Source organism: Mytilus trossulus, chromosome 11, assembly GCF_036588685.1.
Source record: "Mytilus trossulus isolate FHL-02 chromosome 11, PNRI_Mtr1.1.1.hap1, whole genome shotgun sequence".
NCBI lineage: Eukaryota > Metazoa > Mollusca > Bivalvia > Mytilida > Mytilidae > Mytilus > Mytilus trossulus.
In genome coordinates, this window is record NC_086383.1 from 70,556,719 (window position 1) to 70,578,298 (window position 21,580).

At 33.1% G+C, this 21,580-nt stretch overlaps 2 protein-coding genes across 12 annotated transcripts in view; one reads left to right on the forward strand and one right to left on the reverse strand.

The window, feature by feature from the left end:
• Positions 1 to 369: 369 nt before the first annotated feature.
• On the reverse strand, positions 370 to 13,177 carry LOC134691508 (proteasomal ubiquitin receptor ADRM1-like). 10 transcript variants are annotated; one of them, XM_063552054.1, is made up of 12 exons: positions 12,940 to 13,177; positions 10,880 to 10,996; positions 10,034 to 10,106; positions 9,912 to 9,956; positions 9,611 to 9,673; positions 8,559 to 8,646; positions 6,889 to 7,115; positions 5,532 to 5,552; positions 5,094 to 5,254; positions 1,686 to 1,728; positions 1,547 to 1,606; positions 370 to 694 (listed from the first exon to the last, which is right to left on the reverse strand). In XM_063552054.1, the coding sequence occupies exons 1-12, from the start codon at positions 13,135 to 13,137 to the stop codon at positions 615 to 617; spliced, it is 1,176 nt and encodes a 391-aa protein (XP_063408124.1). In that variant the 5' UTR covers positions 13,138 to 13,177; the 3' UTR covers positions 370 to 614. The 10 variants fall into 10 exon arrangements, with proteins under 10 accessions (XP_063408124.1, XP_063408122.1, XP_063408121.1 ...); XM_063552052.1 differs by lacking the exon at positions 1,686 to 1,728 and adding an exon at positions 1,923 to 1,965; XM_063552051.1 differs by lacking the exon at positions 1,686 to 1,728 and adding an exon at positions 2,318 to 2,360.
• Positions 13,178 to 13,412: 235 nt separating this feature from the next.
• Positions 13,413 to 21,580, forward strand: part of LOC134691511 (phospholipase ABHD3-like) — a 51,799-nt gene continuing 43,631 nt past the window's right edge. For both annotated transcript variants that reach the window (XM_063552060.1, XM_063552059.1), the window contains exons 1-3: positions 13,413 to 13,572; positions 15,140 to 15,303; positions 20,321 to 20,439. In XM_063552060.1, coding sequence (XP_063408130.1) covers positions 13,465 to 13,572; positions 15,140 to 15,303; positions 20,321 to 20,439 — 391 coding nt within the window. In that variant the 5' untranslated portion in view covers positions 13,413 to 13,464. The remainder of the gene's footprint in view (positions 13,573 to 15,139; positions 15,304 to 20,320; positions 20,440 to 21,580) is intronic.

Sequence of the window (21,580 nt, forward strand, 5' to 3'; positions counted from 1 at the left end):
CTTCATAAATGCGTCAAATTAAGTTGTAATGAATTTGCTTACAAGTATTGAGTATTTGTTAATAACATGGCAAATAAATCTCAAAATATAATATATTTAAAGTTTAAGATATTTCTATTTTCTGAATGTCAGAGAGTCAACTTTTATACGAAAATTAAATTAAGTGGTCTTGTTTTACTTCAGACCATTAGAAGTTTTGAGTGCATAAAAATGTATATTATTGGAAACATCATGTATTTAATTCTGTCTAATAAGAACAATTATTTGCAAAAAACTGGATACTGTGGATTCATTTATTTTTTTGGGTACCAATTTTGGTCAATTAAGGGAAACTTGCATGTTTGTGGATATATAATTTTGTGGTTTTGCTGAAATCTGAATTCAAGACTACAGAAAATTCGTTGAACAATTTATTTCGTGGTTTATCTGTTCCACGTAATTCACATAAAATGATATCCAACGAATAATAATAATGAAGCCACAGTATCTTTATACAGGATAAGTAGAGGGTCACCAAGCTGCTTATTAAGAAATATAAAACACTCATGTTAAATAATATGTGTAATCAGAACATCACAATTTTAAGAATACTCATAAACAAAACATCAACAAAATTATTTAGTGTCCATTTTATCATCATCTGAATCTTTTTTCTTTTGCTGTTCTTGCATGGCTTTGACGAAAGCACCAAGATCTACAAAATAAAATAATGCCTTGAAATAATTCAATATTCTTTTTAAAGCATCATGTAAAAAAAGGTAAAATTATAAAAATTATAATTGATCTAAAATTCAAAGTTTGCATACAATTTTTTACAAAGACTTCAAAACTTAAGCATCATTTCAATTAACTCTACTTGTTGATGTGTAAACTTGATCTGTAGATGTGTAAACTTGATCTGTAGATGTGTAGATATTTACCTTCCACTGTTAATACTTGTTGCATCAATGCTAATTATATAACATCTTACCAACATATAAACTATGCGCTAAAATCCATGATTACAAACAAAAACCTCAGTCTTGAATGAAAAATATAACATTTTGTATGGTTAGCGATAAATTTGTTATTTTAATTCATTGATGCAGTCTATGAACAAAACAAATATAGGAGTGACAGTTGAACATATTTAATCTGTGTATTATGTGTTCTGGTTTTGATGAACTACAAAATCAACCAACTATACTTGACAAATAGAATAACTGTAAATTCAGTAATTATTGCGTGCATTTATTATTTTAGACTAAAATGCTTTTTAAATTTTTGTGATATTGAGAATAATCTGGTGTAATATATATGAAAAAAATCAAAAATCAAGTTTAAATTAATATGATATAACCCTGCCACATTTTTCGCAATAATATCTGAATTTACAATACTAACACAGCAGTAACGGACCTTCCAGACTTATCAAGATGTAGAACAGCAATACGAGAATTGTTCATTTGATACGACTATAACCCTTTATATTAAATGAATGTTGTTTGATGGTAAATCCCACTCTTTTCCACCAAAGACATTGAATGCCTTAATGTATTAGACCTACCTCCTTGAGCTGCAGCATTGGCCACATCTTCACCGAGACCAAACTGTGACATCAGAGGACCTAACTGTCCTGATAGTAATGCTGCACTAAATGATGACAATGCCTATAAAGATAGAAGTTAATTTATACATCAGAGGACCTAACTGTCCTGACAGTAACGCTGCACTAAACGATGACAATGCCTATAAAGATAGAAGTTAATTTATACATCAGAGGACCTAACTGTCCTGACAGTAATGCTTCACTAAACGATGACAATGCCTATAAAGATAGAAGTTAATTTATACATCAGAGGACCTAACTGTCCTGACAGTAATGCTGCACTAAACGATGACAATGCCTATAAAGATAGAAGTTAATTTATACATCAGAGGACCTAACTGTCCTGACAGTAATGCTGCACTAAATGATGACAATGCCTATAAAGATAGAAGTTAATTTATACATCAGAGGACCTAACTGTCCTGACAGTAACGCAGCACTAAACGATGACAATGCCTATAAAGATAGACGTTAATTTATACATCAGAGGACCTAACTGTCCTGACAGTAATGCTGCACTAAACGATGACAATGCCTATAAAGATAGAAGTTAATTTATACATCAGAGGACCTAACTGTCCTGATAGTAATGCTGCACTAAACGATGACAATGCCTATAAAGATAGACGTTAATTTATACATCAGAGGACCTAACTGTCCTGACAGTAATGCTGCACTAAACTATGACAATGCCTATAAAGATAGACGTTAATTTATACATCAGAGGACCTAACTGTCCTGACAGTAATGCTGCACTAAATGATGACAATGCCTATAAAGATAGAAGTTAATTTATACATCAGAGGACCTAACTGTCCTGACAGTAACGCAGCACTAAACGATGACAATGCCTATAAAGATAGACGTTAATTTATACATCAGAGGACCTAACTGTCCTGACAGTAATGCTGCACTAAACGATGACAATGCCTATAAAGATAGACGTTAATTTATACATCAGAGGACCTAACTGTCCTGACAGTAATGCTGCACTAAACGATGACAATGCCTATAAAGATAGAAGTTAATTTATACATCAGAGGACCTAACTGTCCTGACAGTAACGCAGCACTAAACGATGACAATGCCTATAAAGATAGACGTTAATTTATACATCAGAGGACCTAACTGTCCTGACAGTAATGCTGCACTAAACGATGACAATGCCTATAAAGATAGAAGTTAATTTATACATCAGAGGACCTAACTGTCCTGACAGTAATGCTGCACTAAATGATGACAATGCCTATAAAGATAGAAGTTAATTTATACATCAGAGGACCTAACTGTCCTGACAGTAACGCAGCACTAAACGATGACAATGCCTATAAAGATAGACGTTAATTTATACATCAGAGGACCTAACTGTCCTGACAGTAATGCTGCACTAAACGATGACAATGCCTATAAAGATAGACGTTAATTTATACATCAGAGGACCTAACTGTCCTGACAGTAATGCTGCACTAAACGATGACAATGCCTATAAAGATAGACGTTAATTTATACATCAGAGGACCTAACTGTCCTGACAGTAATGCTGCACTAAATGATGACAATGCCTATAAAGATAGAAGTTAATTTATACATCAGAGGACCTAACTGTCCTGACAGTAACGCAGCACTAAACGATGACAATGCCTATAAAGATAGACGTTAATTTATACATCAGAGGACCTAACTGTCCTGACAGTAATGCTGCACTAAACGATGACAATGCCTATAAAGATAGACGTTAATTTATACATCAGAGGACCTAACTGTCCTGACAGTAATGCTGCACTAAACGATGACAATGCCTATAAAGATAGAAGTTAATTTATACATCAGAGGACCTAACTGTCCTGACAGTAATGCTGCACTAAACGATGACAATGCCTACAATGATAGAAGTAATTTTATACTTTTCGAAATAACTCCTAATCTTTCATATCAATACCTTTTTTTGTTTAAATCATAACTATTTCTTGTTTCTTAATTCTCAGTGTAATTGGCTTATTTATTAAAATGCATTTTGCATTACTTCTTCTTTTTAGGTCTTTCCACTTTTCTGTGGAGAGACCTATTGTATTTGTTCTGATTATTATTTTTTCTTCTGCCAAATTTCGTTTTTGTCTGTAATTTTTGTTTTGCAACATGTCGCTTTAGATATTTGGTATATTTTATCCAAAGTGTATGTGCTTTTAATTATGACCCTGCTTAACCGAACAATTTTCTTTGTAAAAGTTATCTCCCCAAGCACGGTTTATCTTATGTGTGCATCTCCTTCGCAAACATTAAAGAAATAGACAAATTTATTTTTTTCCAAATTGCTTGTTTAATCCTCAGAATGCTTCTGTCAATTTTAAACAAAGCGATAAGCAGACTCCATATGACAGATATTTCCCCTTTTGTATTTGACATGAGAGATTACAAAACTCATGAACCGTAAGTGATAGAGACCTAGGCTATCCCGATTTGAGTTCCTTGGTCCACCAAAAAGAAAATGGTGTCAAGTTCAAAGGTCAAGGTCATATTCTAAATTTGCCCTTTGCTTGTGAGTGCCTCTTATCTTATTCTATAAAAGCTACAAGTAAAAGAACTGATGCTAATTGTTTGAGTTGTTGGGACAAACATACGGTAAATTTAGTCCAAAGCGATCTGATAATATCTTATAGAGGTTATTACCCTTTTTAAAAATGTTAAAATTTTAATTGCGATACATGATAAAGCCAAAGGGTCTTTTGCAAATAGTTAGGTAACTCATAAACTTGTAACATATCAACCAGAAGTGACCTTGTGCAAACCTTAAGTAGCTATTGTTTGCACTAATTCAAGGGAAAAAATACATAGAAACCAAATATTTAGAATCAACATACAATGACCTTTTATTGACACTGGAAATCACCTTACATTAACTGAAAGTAGCAAATTATCTCCCTTATTTTCAATAAAAGTATATAGAAACCATATATTTTCGGAATAATTGTAAAGTAAGCTTTCTTATGGCATAGTAAATTTTAGCATCTTATCAATTGTTTTGATATCAAATGTGGGAAGACCTTCAATCGTTAGAGAACATTTGGTCTTTAATTTGAGGTGAATGGAAAGTGTTTCTCAATGCCTGATCTGTTTTGGGTAGTGTTTCCTGTTTTCTCCCTCCCCTAACCCTCAAAACTTACCTGTTGGAATTGAGGTGACTGAATAGTGTTTCTAAGTTCCTGTTCTGTTTTTTCCCTCTCCACCCCCTCTGATAACTTACCTGTTGGAATTGAGGTGACTGGATAGTGTATCTCAGTACATATTCTGTTTATCCCTCCTTTCCCCTCTGATATCTTACCTGTTGAAATTGAGGTGACTGGATAGTGTTTCTCAGTTCCTGTTCTGTTTTGGGTAGAGTTACCTATTCCCCACCCCCTCTGATATCTTACCTGTTGGAATTGAGGTGACTGGATAGTGTTTCTCAGTTCCTGTTCAGTTTTGGGTAGAGTTACCTATTTCCCACCCCCCCCCTCTGATAACTTACCTGTTGAAATTGAGGTGACTGGATAGTGTTTCTCAGTTCCTGTTCTGTTTTGGGTAGAGTTTCACCTTCAGGTAGGAATTTGACTAGTCTTTCCTGGACCTCTGCGTTGGCAAGTATTGGAATCATGGACTCAGGATTTAAAGCCTGAACTAAATCTACACCTACAAACATATGAAAATATAAACATCAATGTTTATATGGTCGGGTTGTTGCCTCTTTGACACATTCCCCATTTCCATTCTCATTTTTTTCATATTTGTTATTTAAATTTATGGTAAATCTATCCTACCATGGAAATATAAGGAAGAAGAAAGTTTGGTAAAATTAAAATGCTAAATGTAACTGTTATTACAAGTTGTAGTTTAGAATATATATATATAATTTGAATTTTCCTTGAAGTTCAGAATTTTTGTTATTTGTGTTTTACTTTATACTTACTTTCTTTAGGCGTTGTAGGCACTGAAATCAAAAAAATATACAATGTAAAATTCTGTAGCAAATTTAACATCAGTTAGAAATGAATATAAAAACATCAGAGAAAATATATAAAAACATTAGTTAGGTATATGTATTCTAGAGAACAAGCAGCAATATGATAGTTTTTGTTCAGTATTCAATGTACAACTATGGTCTTGTTAGTGCATTTTAAGTAATTGCTACAAAGTACATGCATCTATTTTAAAATATATTTCAAGAGAGCTTTAAATCAATTTTTAAAACTGCGTATTGGGCAGTTGTCTTTTCTGTTTTTTGTTGTTGTAAAATTGCTGCCTTTTCTGGTTTTAATTTGTTGTAAGATTGCTGTATCATTGTTATCACTATCTTGGATTTTGTTTTCCTTTGATTTTTTTTTTTGATAATTTTTCTTATCGCTAATTTGTGCATTTTTCCTTTGATCTTTTTTTGTAATAATTTTCATATCATGCTACTCACCCGAGATGGAAAATTATCGCCAGTAACTAAGCATGCACATGGCGTTACTAACTAAATTGACACGAAATTGACAACGTCGTCATAGGTAAAATAGCGATAAAAAGATTATCACGTCCCGGCTCAAGCGAGAAAATCAATCTCGTTGAGATGATCACCGATAATCTATAAATATCATGTTTTATACTCGCTAGATATTGACAAATATCGCTAGAAACTAAGGATGAAAGTTGCGTTGTCAATGCAAACATTTATAACATCATAAGCAAAATAGCAACAAACAAATTATCAATGGTCATTCAAATTGAGGATCTTTCTCAAAAATTCTAATCACTTAAAATGTAAGATTTTAAAAGATCTTCAGGCAAACTTTTGCATAAAGACAAGTTAAAGGCAACTATCAAATAAAGAACAGCAATTAATCTGCTATGATACACATTTATTGCTATGTATTTTATCATTTAGGCTGTTCAAGAAGCAAATGTATTGTATTTATTGTACCCACCATGCATAATAAATAATATATTATAATTGTTCATGCTGTCTTCTTAAATTAATCACCACTCATAAAATGTTAAAAGTCATGTTTCAACCACCTGAATTACCCCAAAAATAAATTCTTAATCAGCCCTTTTCTCGTTTAAATTGTTTTATTTTGTCATTTCGGACCCTTTTATCATGTTTATAGCTGACTATGCAGTATGGGCTTTGCTTATTGTTGATTTATACTGTAAGGTGACCTATATCATTGTTAATTTCAGTGTCATTTGGTATCTTGTTATGATTGTGGAGAGTTGTCTCGTTGGCAATCATACCACATCTTTTTTTTCTGTACTTGGCCCTTCTATCAAAATATAAAACCTACCATTCATACTAGAGAGTATATTCTGTAAATCACTGAGTTGTATTGGTGTTTTGCTGCCCCCTGTAGAGGTTGTAGTGGCAGCCCCTGCTGTAGTACTTGTTGTCCCCGTAGTAGTTGTCGTGGTTGCAGCTGTTGTATTCTGGGAAGGTAGAGCAGCAGCAGTGACTGGTCTCTGTTGGTCATTACTGGATCCTCTGGTACCAGGAGATGACTGCACTCTCAGAGGTCTAAAAATGTAAAGGAGTAAAATTGTAATTTTGAGGTTTCTTAAAATACTTAGTTACAATAGCAGACAAGAAGTAAACATCAAATCAGACAGCTACCAACACACAAAAAAAACCTGAAAAAACTTAGTCTAAATACTGTTATGAATATATTTTTCAGATTATATTAGGTCCAGGACCACAATTGTCGTCCATTGATTTTCGTTGTCCACAAATATAGTCCCTAGTGTCAGGTGTTGACAGTGGGTAACCATTAATTTTTATACCCTTCCAAATTTATTTCTCCATGTGTAATGCCTCAAATTGCAAATAAGGGGGTGAAATTACACTGTTAAAAAATTTGAGTCCAGAATTTTAAAGGAAAGTAGTGATTTGGTCCAGCTGTAAAAGGTTAAAAATTTGCACTTTGGAAGCTCTTAAAAGATTTCAAGACACCCTAAACATAAAATTTTCCATATTTTGAGTTAGAACCAATGAAGTTTTCTATAATTTTCATATAATTTGTCCCAAAAGTAGTACAACACACTGTAAAAATTTCATTGAAAAAGCGCAGGTGGGATTTTTTAAATTTTCATTTATGTTCTAATATGTCTAAAAGAAATGCACTACGAAATAATTGTGGTCTTTGACCATATTGCAAAATTGGCATCTCAAATTTGGAATTCAAACAATAAATTTACTTACTGAAAATGGTTTAGAAAATATTTTAAGGCAGATGTTATCATGAAGTCATCATGGTCATTGTAATGTTCAAAATCTCTCTCCTGCAGGGATGAAAATTTCTCTATTTTTCAAGGAGCCATGTGGGCCCCTCAATAGTATTTTGGTCAGTTTTACTTACGGTTCAGAGGCTGTTGATTGAGCACTGCTAGGACGTGCTCCCATCAGGGCAGACAGTCCACCACCTGGACCTCCCATTCCCATTGGTCATTAAAAGGTTGATATTAGAATGGATTACTTACGGTTCAGAGGCTGTTGACTGAGCACTGCTAGGACGTGCTCCCATCAGGGCAGACAGTCCACCACCTGGACCTCCCATTCCCATTGGTCATTAAAAGGTTGATATTAGAATGGATTACTTACGGTTCAGAGGCTGTTGATTGAGCACTACTAGGACGTGCTCCCATCAGAGCAGACAGTCCACCACCTGGACCTCCCATTCCCATTGGTCATTAAAAGGTTGATATTAGAATGGATTACTTACGGTTCAGAGGCTGTTGACTGAGCACTGCTAGGACGTGCTCCCATCAGAGCAGACAGTCCACCACCTGGACCTCCCATTCCCATTGGTCATTAAAAGGTTGATATTAGAATGGATTACTTACGGTTCAGAGGCTGTTGATTGAGCACTGCTAGGACGTGCTCCCATCAGGGCAGACAGTCCACCACCTGGACCTCCCATTCCCATTGGTCATTAAAAGGTTGATATTAGAATGGATTACTTACGGTTCAGAGGCTGTTGATTGAGCACTGCTAGGACGTGCTCCCATCAGGGCAGACAGGCCACCACCTGGACCTCCCATTCCCATTGGTCCTAGAATACACAAGCACAAACAACTTTTTATTCAATATATTTGAAATTTCAACATTGTTCAAAGTCTCTTCAAACAGAAAACAGGTATCTCACAAATTATGAAAAGTGCTTAAATATTGAAACTCGAGCTGTTGACCAAAGATGTACCATTCTCTACAGTCTGACAGCATGGTAATGTTTAAAAAGTGTGATGTTAATATTCAATAATTTAAATTTGGATGTAACACGTCTTCTGATTGGGTGACATTATTTTGTTATGAGCCCATAGACATAATATAGTCATGTGACTGTGACATCATCAACGTTTTTTCATGGTTTTCTACGGTTTAAAATGGAATTCAGAATTAGATTATAAGAAATGACTGTAATATTTTTTTGGTCTATTGGAAATAACATAAAAAATGTGGTGCACACTGTTAAATAACCTGCTACGCTGTTGTTCAGTGTGCACAAAAATTTTTATGTTATTTCTCCATAGACAGAAAAAATATTAGTCATTCATTAATTGAAAGTAGGACGCATAGGCAACAGACAAGGTGATTGCAATATAGCCCCACAAGGCTGTGTGTGTGTTAGTTTGGGTATTTGTGGGGGAGGTGTATAAAATATTGCATTCTAAGCAACGTTATTTAAAATAAACATTATATCTGATCAGCCAACAATAAAACTTTTCATCATATGTAAGTGTTATGTATTCTAATGGCTGTCATCATTTATTACTGATGTTATGGGTCAAAACATCCATCTTTCATACTCATACAATTGAGAAAGGAAATGGGAAATGTGTCAAAGAGACAACAACCCGACCATAGAACAGATAATGGCAGAAGGTCACCAACAGGTCCTCAATGCAGCAAGAAATTCCCGCAACCTGAGGCGTCAGTTTACAGTAAACTAAATTTGCAGCTATCAAATTTACAATAGACATCTAGAAATATAACAATACTGAAGTTTGCAATCCTACCTAATAACTGCATGAGTTGTTGCTGGCTCATTCCTCCGAGAATACTCTGTAAATCAGAATCACCTACAAAATATCAAAGTTTATATGTAGTTTCTAGTGGGTGTGATAAATCATGACAGAAAAAATAAAATAAAACATGTTTCCTCTAACCCTACCTAATTTAATGGCCCATACACTTCTCTACAACATTATGGAACAAGCTCTGTTAAAGTCAGGCTGATTTCTAAGTAGTAACCAGGTGAAAAAAATGTTTTGTACAAATTGTCAACAGTTGGCTTATTGCAGGATAAATAAAGTTTACCTAGTCCAGACAAATCAGACGATAGTCCAGCTCCTCGACTGGACCCTGGTGTTGGTGGATTATTTAGATATTCTTACCTAGTCCAGAGAGATCAGACGATAGTCCAGCTCCTCGACTGGAACCTGGAGTTGGTGGATTATTCAGATATTCGTTAACCTTCTTGCGGTATTCCTCATCCTTGTCGTTCTTAGGTTCCTGGAATCAAATAATTTCTCCTGTTAATTATGAAGTACTCATCATGATGCTCATGAAAACCAATCTTAGGTTCATGAAATAAAATGTATAATTATTTCTTCCCATTAACAACTCATTGAAGGTGTAGTATCATTACTTGAACAATAAAATAGCATTTATCATGCATATCAATGTTTACAGACTTTATTTATTAGTGTACTAAATAAATTGAAATCGATTTTGTTTTTAAAAGACAAAATAAAATTGAGAATGGAAATGGGGAATGTGTCAAAGAGACAACCCAACCGTAGAAAAAAACTACAGCAGAGATCACCAACAGGTCTTCAATGTAGCGAGAAATTCCCGCACCCGGAGGCGTCTTTCAGCTAGCCCCTAATCAAATATATACTAGTTCAGTGATAATGAACGCCATACTAATTTCCAAATTGTACACAAGAAACTAAAGTTAAAATGATACAAGACTAACAAAGGCCAGAGGCTCCTGACTTGGGACAGGCGCAAAAATGTGGCGGGGTTAAACATGTTTGTGAGATGTCAACCCTCCCCTATACCTCTAGCCAATGTAGAAAAATAAAAATATTGATCAAATTAACATTATTCCTGCAAAGGATTAATAAACTCAGTTGCTTATCAAACATTTTCTGAGAATGAAAATGAAAAGTTTTTTTTGCATCACAATTCCTACATGTCCTTCCTGCATCCAAAAGAAGAACTTTCTGCTTAGTGTCTTGAGCTGAAGGACGCGAGACTCTCCCTGTTCATGTTAGACCTACCTGCATCCAAAAGAAGAACTTTCTACTTGATGTCTTAAACTTGAGGACATAGACTCTCCCTGTTGTACACTGAGTAACATGTTTGAACTCAATATCATCTGGGAAGATTATCAAATCCTAAAAATATACAGAGAAAACATTTATTTCACAAACAAGAGGCTTGCAGAAGTCTGTACTGCTCACCTTACATTTAATTAAAATAAGTTATTAAGGAGTCATCCTACAGTTTTTTTTGTATTTGAATTTTTTAAGACCTTGTTTTCTGATTATTTTTGCTGATGACAGTTTCTTCTTGTTTTTGTTTTTAGAATATATATATTTAGTTTACATATACATTGTGTATGCAGGTAAATGAAGAATGTGTCTGTTAGACACAGGTGATACCCATGCTTGCACATCATATAACAGGACATAAATGAAGAACGATAAAAGTGACGCTATCCAAATTTGTACTTGATTTATAGTTGATTTTAGTTTTATAGTTTGTTGTAATAAGTATTGTGTACAAGTTTCATCACATTTGGTTTTGACCTTGCTAAATTTTAAGCTAGAGGACGGAAATGAAAAAAACAGCTATTTTTTCCATCCGTCAATGATCATATTAAAAGACAAAGATCAATGGCTATTGTCATATTGAAACTTTTAATACAGTCAATAAATTAGCACCTGTCTGTTTACGTGATTTATTAAATGTAAAAGATTGTAAATATTCTTTCAGATATAGTGATATACTTGATATTCTACAGTCCACACAGTTTGGGAAGAAAAGTTTTAAATTTGAAGCTGCTTCTCTTTGGAACAGCCTACCTGACCATTTCAGGACTGAAAACAGTTTTTCTCAATTTGAGAGCCTTACTCAGTCTTTGAATGGTTCAAGTTGTTGTTTTTCTGCATGTAGATTTAAAGCTTTTTGATATTTTAACAGTTGCTCTAACATGCTATTATGTCTTAAATGTTTGCATGTGTACTATTTTTTTATTTGTGCTTAATTTTAGTTGTGCTGATATTTTAGTTGTGCTTCAGCTTTGGCTTGCTTTGCATGTATTTAAATATGCTGTAATATATCTTGTCTGCTGACTGTATGCTGGATGTTTTAAATGTTACGTTTATATTCGGTAAAAATCTCTCACATCATGACATGTCTCAAGAGTTTATGTTTGTATTGTTATAGATATAGGAAGATGTGGTGTGAGTGCCAATGAGACAACTCTCCATCCAAGTAACAATTTAAAAAGTAAACCATTATAGGTTAAAGTATGGCCTTCAACACGGAGCCATGGCTCACACCGAACAACAAGCTATAAAGGGCCCCAAAATTACTAGTGTAAAACCATTCAAACGGTTGTTATATATGAATCAAATCAAAATAAAACTTTCTTATTGGTATGACTCTAGAACACTTGAAGTCACACCACTAACATGACCAAAATAAACATTGATCTGTGTTTTGTGGTATTAAATAAGCATTTTGTATAAGTTTCTAAACATTTGGTTGAGGCAAATTAAAGTGAGAAAAGGAAACCAAATTTGGGACGAACATATGTGCATGGGTAACCTTAATGTCCCTCTACTACAGCTGTCAGAATATAAAAATAGAACAGAGTCAGAAATGATTTAACCTTGGAAGAAAATAAAAAATAGTTGGTTTCAGTTTCGAAAAAACATGAAAGTGGGTCACTTTTGGGTCTAAGTGTGACGCTGGATTATCGTTTTTTTGTAAGCGTGACACATGGAAGTCATATTATTGTGCTGTGAAAACAGGAAAATATAAATAATGAGAATTGCTTACATAGGTAGTGTAAGCGAGATACAGGAATCTGACAAAACAGTAAGCAGGATTCAGGATCAGAAACCCCAAATGAGACCCCTTTGAAAAACACCCTCCCCCTTTTCCTCCTAATTTCAGAAAGTCAGTACATAGAAATGTACAAAAACACTAGTATTTGTTGTGCAAATCTAATATTTCCTTTCTTTAAATATTAGCAATAGTTAGAGCAATACAATGCATATATCAACATAAAATATGTTAAAAACCCCAAATGACATAGCAGTTTTCGTACATCTTCGATTGTGCCGGTGCCCCTGTCCTTCCAACAAAAGTGCATCAGAGAGTCTTCAGCCTGATACACGTAGAGCAACCCCTTCCTTTTATCTGGGTGGACCATTTTCTCTTTCATAAACATTTTGCCACATCGAAATTCAACCAGATTCTTGCTCTGAGAGCGACTATTTCCACCGAACAAAGCTCCAGTAGCCATTTTCAAAGTTTTTTGTACAGGAAGTGAATTGGGTAAATAGACTTTTACCATAGGGTAGGGCAGGCATTTCCATCTTTTCAAAAAATCGTGAAACTAATCTTTTCAATTTGAAAAATGATAGCAAATATATCATCTTTTAAAACAGAGAATATTCTTCCCATGAAAATAAAGTATCTATTTCATTCATTTGAATAAAATTAATTTGGGGCAAAGACCTATCTTTGTCCTCTGTCTGAAAAATGGACTTGTCCTGTCAAGTTCAAGGAAAAGTTCACAGGGGAGATAATTTGACATTTCTCTCACATGTGATGTTTTGATGCAGGGAAGATGGACTTTGGTGCTCATTTAGAATTTTGCCGGGAAAATGCCTCAATATTGATAGCTTTAACTTTTATTATATTATACATCTGTTATTACTATCTCTTTGTTGTCAAGGTAAGTTATCAGACTTTAGAAAATAGCAATTAGTAAATTAATTTATTAATAAAATTAACTAATGTCAGTAATGACAATCTATAGTCCAAATAATTATGACGTCTTGGAACAAACTTCCCGGCAGTTCCAGTTCCGATCTGCATACAGGCCTGAATACTACTCTATACTAATTGATGGAGTAAAGGAAAATAGTTCAGGAACGGAAGTGATCACTGTTCGGAATTAGGTCTTGGAAGTTGGAAGGCCAATCTCATTAAAATCCGATGTTCTGTATCAGAACATCAGATTTTAATGAGATTGTTGAGGTGTCAAAGAAAAGAAATATCATAGCCTTTCATAATTATTTGGACGATTATGGCAATCGTGAATGAGGTAGTAATACCCTTTACCGTCGGGCCTCAAATAGTCATTTTCAGCTACTGTAAGCGTCCTATTGGTTAAAATTTTACTGTGGTTTGTCAAAATATCCTTATCATGATTCATCAGAGGTCTCATGTAATTATCTCTACCGTAATTTTTGGGAAAAAGTTATCGTGATTTGTCAAAATCCATAGATTTTCTTATTGTGTACAAAAGTGTATATTTAATCGTCATGCACCAAAAATTACTGTTTACGTCATTTGGGAAGAATTTTTACCTTTATTCGTCATGAAGGTAACCCTATTACTACACTCATGACATGAAGGTGATGAAAAGTTGCGGTATGTATATAAATATGTATATATGCTTTTGTTTTAAAAAAAATAAGTGACATTTATATTAAAAAAAAAAATTTTATTATCAGCAGTATATAATAAAGTTATTGGGTATTGTTTTAACATTTTAAATCTGTTTCGGGAGGTTTTACATTATACTCAATAAGACAGCAACCATTTGATTTTCTGGGGGGGGGGCTATGGTTTTTTTTGGAAAAAAAAGTTTGTTTCCAGTTTTTGGAGAAAAAAATAATTTGTTTTTGATTCTGTGAAAAAAATATTGTTTGTTTCACCCTCAGCTGCCACAATATGTAATTGCTAAAATTGAAAGAAAAAAAATTTGTCCAGAAAAAAAATCCATAGCCCCCCCCGGAAAATCAAATGGTTGCTGCCTAACTGTGGTAATATATTAATTCAATATCAATGACAATGACATTGAAAAAGGTTGAATTTTTGTTGAAAAAGAGCTGATGAGAGCAACTAGATTAATTTGGGATATTTGAAAAAGTTTTAACATTTTAATCAATTTTTTGGGGGTTTATCATTTATTTATCATGGTGCCTTATTCATTTAATAATTATGACATAGTTTAATGTTGTAATAGGTCAAATTTCTGTTGAAAAGGGAGAGATGAGAGAAACATGATCGATTAATTCAAGATATATATGATAAATTTGTGCTAAATCATGTAAATGGAAAGTATAAAGGTACTAAACCTTCCTTCACTTACTTTAAATACAGAAGGGGTTGTTGTTATGGTAGTGATATGATAGCTTTTAAATTTCCTATATTATATATATACATGATATATAATAAATGAGAAAATCCTTGTGAATTGATATAAATATTTTTTTTTTTTTATATACTTGCAGAAACCACAGATTGCTTGTAAGGACCAAAAGTTTAAAAGTTTCCTTTTAGAACACTGTCCGGTGTTGAGTAACAAATTCAAACCAACAATTTGGTGTTTTGAATCCAGAGCTCAAACAATTCTGAGGTCATTTATTCCGACCTCTATCAGGATTACATATGATGCGTAAGTATTATTTTACACAAAATGATGTTTTTAAGTCACCTGACAGATTAATTTGGATGTGTTATACATGTTGTATGGCAAGCTGTTTTACTATTTATTCTAATTAACGTCAAGATATCTGATAAACTTTAGTATAGTCCAGTCAATCTAGCATTAATTTAACCCTAACCTTAAAGTAATTGCAACAGAAGACTTAAGTTTTAGCATTATACCCCAACTATACACAGAAAAAAGTCCAACAAAATTCTAACTTGAGGAAGACTTAAACATCACGAATTTAAAATTCCTATAGAGATTTGCATTGAAAAGGGAGGTAACTCTGCAAAAAAGGCAGAAATATCAATAACATTTTATACAAAATTATTAATTATAACTTTACCGCTTCTATTCAGCATAATGTAGTGATTCTTGATATTTTATCCGTCTTTAGAGTATAAAACAAAACTTCAAAGGTGTTTTCATATCTTTTATCAAGCTTCAACTTAGATTTTGTAATTTATTGGTTGACCATTATTAAATTTTTCAACATGTCAAGGTAAAGAATCTGAAATTTGATAAAAATAGTTAAGCATATATATGTTTCTTTTTGTGGTTGAAAGTTTCTTTAAACATGTTAAACATGTTAAACAAGGTAGATGCTGAACAAATATAATTTACAGATATTAACCATATCAAATTTTCACATTATTTTTTCAAAATGGTCACAAAGCCACTCTACATGTATTAACATGGATAAACATTTGATAAATGCATATATAAATATGGCTGTTAGTTTTCCTGTTTGAATTGTTTTGCATTGTCATTTTGGGGCCTTTTACAAGTGACTATGCAGTATATTAATTTCTGTGTCATTTTGGTCTCTTGTAGAGCGTTGTCTCACTGGCAATCATACCACATCTTCTTTTTTTTATATAATCTACCAAACAGTTAAATTTTTAATTTTAGAGCGTTTTAAAATATTTGAAATTTAACTCATGAGAGTGCTGAATTATTATATTACACATTCTTTTGTGGTGGAATCGGTTTCCTATATGAATTTTAGGCAAACTTTATCTGTCTTTTCTACTAATCTGCAAAAGATGTTCTCTAGATCATGCGTAGCCTTTTTTGTGATTTCTCAATTAGGAATTTTGGTCGAAAGCAAGATTTTGACCAATGAAGAGCTGAGATCAAACTAACCACACTTGGATTATTAAAAAAAATAATATTTTGATCAGGAAAAAAAATAATTGGCTATAAATGAGCTACCTGGTCAATAGATATTATAATTATACTTTACAGATCTCAAGACCACACATTGATTTGTTGTTTTTCAAACTTCTTTTAAAACTGTCATCTAGAAACAAAATTTATATAGGATTAACTCAGTAAAAAAAAAATTGACCTGGTTGACATTACTAATTAAGAAATAATTCCTTCATGTCATGCATAGAGCTCATTTTAACATGGGTAGGCATTATATTTGTCGATATTTTACACTGAGCAAGGTGTAAAATGTGGTCAAATATAATGCCTACCCATGTTAAAATGAGCATAGAGCATGACATGAAGGAATTATTTCGATTCTAATATGACAAATACAATTAATATATTTATCATGAGATCGAAGCGTACGAAAATACCGTAAGAATGTTTGGCTGTTCTCGTGTCCTCCCCGAGGAGTCTGTATATTACATTTCATATTTGATAAGTTTAAAAACTACGAGCAGGGCAAATATATGTTGTTTGATAAAAATATATAATAAAAGTTTATGTTAGCTGCTTAAATGTAAATATTTAAAAGGATAACGATGGAAATAACGTTAATATAAACAGTAAGTCTGTGCACATGTGTCAAACATATTTTTTGTGCTCATTAGAACACGGCTTTGTTAACAAAGCGTAATAAGGACGTCATATAAGAATGCATAAGTTGATATTACACCAGAGGAAATTGATGAAAGATCAACCTTAAAGTACTGAACAATATAAATGTAATTAATAATGTAACAAGTAGTACTCTAATTTTATTGTATTTATAAAAATATCAATAAAGTAGTTCTATATTATGTATTGTTTTATTCTGTTGTGTATACACTATAACCAATTATTTAGATTGTATTGATAATGTGGGGGTGTAACAGAATAACTTCATAAATATTATATTTGGAAATTAACTGAAAATTGATGATAACTTTGACATGTAAGAATGTTCGTGGTTGAGTAATAGTAGATATACTGGCGCATATGGTTGAAGCATCATAATCCTTAGCAATAAACCAGGAAAATATTGCAGGGCTAAACATGCTTAATACTCATGAACATTCAGAAAATATTGTGAGGTTATTATTGATATATCTATTAATACATATCAGTAAAATGGAAAATGGAAATGGGGGATGTGTCAAAGAGACAACAACCCAACCATAAAACAGTCAACAGCAGAAGGTCACCAATAGGTCTGCAAAGCAGTGAGAAACACCCGCACCCTGAGGCGTCATTCAGCTGGCCCCTATATCAGTACCCATATATTCCTAAAATTGCATTCCTTCATATCATTTTTTTGTCCATTTTGTAAAAAATTACTATACTTTTTGAATTTACAGTAATCCAGTCATGATAGATGAAATTTGATATAGTAATTATAAAAATATATGGTGGTAAACTTTAAACCTACAAGTACAAAAAATGTTGTATAATAACCTTGTAATTTATATTAGACTATATCTCTTAATAGCAAAATGAATTCTTTGAACCTATGAATGTGACTTAATGAACCCCACCCACACTCAACAACTTAAATTTGGTCCAAATCAACTGTTATATATATATATATTATCTGATATTTGACAAAAGGATGATAATTAAGCTGGAATAACAATAACAGATTCCCTTCAAAACCTAATGCTTGAATGAAAACCAGTCCATACCAGCTGTTTATTGTTTCTGGACTATATAGATATAGGAAGATGTGGTATGAGTGCCAATGAGAAACTCTCCATCCAAATGACAATTTATAAAAGTAAACCATTATAGGTCAATGTACGGCTTTCAACACAGAGCCTTGGCTCACACTGAACAACAAGCTATAAATTACTAGACGTGTAAAACCATTCAAACGGGAAAACCAACGGTCTAATATGAAAAAAACAAGAAAGGAGAAACACGTATAAATGGACTATGCATATTAGGATCACTTGTTCTAAGCTCTAGTGCAAGCTCTGCATTGGTGAAAATTGAATTTTTGGCTTCAAATTTTGTAGATGTTCTGTTTTTGTCTCGCCTTGACAGAGTCAAAATGCTTGACTTAGGTTTAAGTTTCAGATGCTTGAGGCTGCAGAGGTGTCAACACTATTACAGGCCCCTGCCGGCACCCGCTCATGGTGGTTCAATGTCTTTGAAACTTTTACAACTGCTTACAAGTTAAATTTGGTGTTTAGTAGCTAGGGTATGGTTTTGCCCATTGTTGAAGGCCTTAAAGTGACCTGCAGAGGTTAACCTCTATGTCATTTGGTCTTGTGGATAGTTGTTTCAGTGGTAGTCATACCACATCTTTGTATTTTTAAACTTATAAGGTATTTAGTATGCTGCTTTATAAGCATTGCCATTTCTCATTTTCATAAAGATAATATGGTCCTCCACCTTATGTCAAATTCCTTGACTTGGAATGTTTTGTTGATTATTTATATCTCTACTCAGAAGATTTCTTGTTCTCTTGTGGTATTACTTAAAACAATTGTCTAATGTACATCTATCCCATAACTTTTATTTTACCAATACTATCATAACGACTTCACTAACATGACTAAAGATCGTTATGTAAGTACATGTATATAGTCTCTTATTAAATGTTAAGTTGATCTCTAGTTCCTAATACTGACAATGATTCCAATGACAGGTATGATACAATAGATAATTACCAAGGTGATATTTTTGACGAATATTACCAATAAATATGACCATATAATACCACTTATAAATGACACGACCATAAAACACCACTTATGAATGACATGTCTATATTCCATAGGGTACGTGGGATACATACAAGCTAATTACTATATATCATAAAGTAGGATACAATACGAGCTAATTACTGGAGAGTCATCTATTATTTATGTTCTGTCTGAGTGCATCTGAACTAATGTAATAAAGATTGTTGCTTCTGTAGCTTGAAAATTGTCAATCTGCATTTTTCTACAAAATTAGTAGGGACACCTTGGTTTTATTTTCAACATATTTAAACACAGTCAGCCTCATAGCTACAACACATGTCCAAATCATAAAAAAAGTTATAAATGAACCCTTCTTAAATTGATTAATATAATAAAAGCCTTTATACAAACAGACTAGCCTAGAGTTTTCATAATAATACAATATTACCACATATGGAAAAGAGCATGGAAGCAAAGAATCTATAAATTATGGTCTTTAATTTAAACTAGATCTCAATTAGTAACCCATAACTTTTTGGAAAACCATAGATCTTATTATTTACCATCATTTCATAATAAAAAATATGGGATTTCCATCCATAACACAAAATTAGTACCGGGTACATGCCATGCACAACAAAAAATATACACATAGAGCAAATGAACAGTGCTTGTGTTGCTATTCTTCATATCATAGTTACAGTGAGCCATTCAACACGAAGCAAAACAATTTTTTTTCTAAAAAACACATCCTGTGAGGCATTCAACACGAAGCAATAAAAATAAAAACAAACAAACTTTCACCTCACTGCATGTTTTAGACAGCCCCTAGCACCAAGTTTCACCTCACTGCATGTTTTAGACAGCCCCTAGCACCAAGTTTCACCTCACTGCATGTTTTAGACAGCCCCTAGCACAAACTTTCACCTCACTGCATGTTTTAGACAGCCCCTAGCACCAACTTTCACCTCACTGCATGTTTTAGACAGCCCCTGGCACCAACTTTCACCTCACTGCATGTTTTAGACAGCCCCTAGCACCAGCGTGTGTGGAATTCTTTGAACAAATAATAATAATAAAATCATGTGTTTTTATTCTTCCAGAGAAATAATAACTTTATCAGATGGAGGCCAGATTATTTTAGACTGGTACGAGAATGAAAATCCCATGTTCCCTGACAAAGAAACCAGACCAACTATATTACTGCTTCCTGGTTTAACTGGTAAGGATAACTATATTTTTTTTTTGTAAGCAGCTAAAATAGCTATATGGACGTATCACAGATGTTTTGAAACATGTCAGTAAAACATCCATATTTATACATGTTTTTATATGGATGTTTTACCGAGAAATAGTACCACATTTGTAGCTATTTTACCTGTGTAATGTTAGACAGTGTGCAAGTTTTGGAATTCATTTGGTCAATAAAATTCAAAATGGGTTTATAGGCTTTGCCTCACTGCACTGTGAAATGAATTTATCTTTATTTTGTTATCATGCCACTTGTTTTTGTGTTAAATAATGTATTAACATAGTTTTTTTGGTGAAGATCTGGATTCAAAATATTTATTATTGTTGTATGCTTGAATAGATTTTTTATTCATCAATTTGGGAATCAGAATATTATTTTCAGGTAAAATGCCATTAACCCTCATGCCTTTTCAAGTTCAATGTTCGTTCCCTACACATTTTCCCTCTGAACTTATAATTTTATTTTAGTATATTAATGTAGCATAGGACATTCCTTCTGAACATGAATGAAATATTTTCCACTGGACGTTAAACAACCAACAACCAATCAATATATAGGACATTGTTTTAGTATAAAGCTGGCATTTAAGGTAGCGCCTTCCTCATCTTAATTTTAAAAACATTAATTTTTAGGGCAGCATCAACCAAATATGAATATATTTAGATCTATATATTTCCATGTTATCTAAATCTGTGAAAACTGAAACACATGAGAATTCTTTTTTAATAAGTGAATGGTTACAAGGGAGATAATTTCAATTGACTCAATGATGATGGAATCTTTTAATGACTTTGACTGGCTTATATAATTATCAAACAGTTTACCTGAATAGTTTCGATAACATTAGAAATCTTATATTGTCTTATAAGCTGTGTGTAAAATTGATACTTATGAGACTTGTCATAATCTATTTATAGAACACCAGAAGATAATCAATGTTACAATCCACTCTCCTGGTTATGTTCCTTGGACAATTCTGGCAGTTTTCATAAAAACAACAATAAATGGACTCATACCTGCCAACTGTCACTATTTGAGGGGGATTTCCCCCATGGAGGCTCCCAAATTGAAATATTAAAAGAGCAATTTTGTCCACAATTTTAAACAAAGC

What these genes read in the sequence shown, in the direction of transcription:
- LOC134691508 (XM_063552045.1), bottom strand. Translation starts at nt 13,137, where the DNA reads ATGGCTACTGGAGCTTTGTTCGGTGGAAATAGTCGCTCTCAGAGCAAG. An exon ending in GCCTACAACGCCTAAAGAAA is followed by an intron (nt 5,255 to 5,531) that starts GTAAGTATAAAG and finishes ATATGTTTGTAG; the next exon opens with GTGTAGATTTAGTTCAGGCT. An exon ending in AGTCACCTCAATTTCAACAG is followed by an intron (nt 1,650 to 5,093) that starts GTAAGTTATCAG and finishes CTATCTTTATAG; the next exon opens with GCATTGTCATCATTTAGTGC.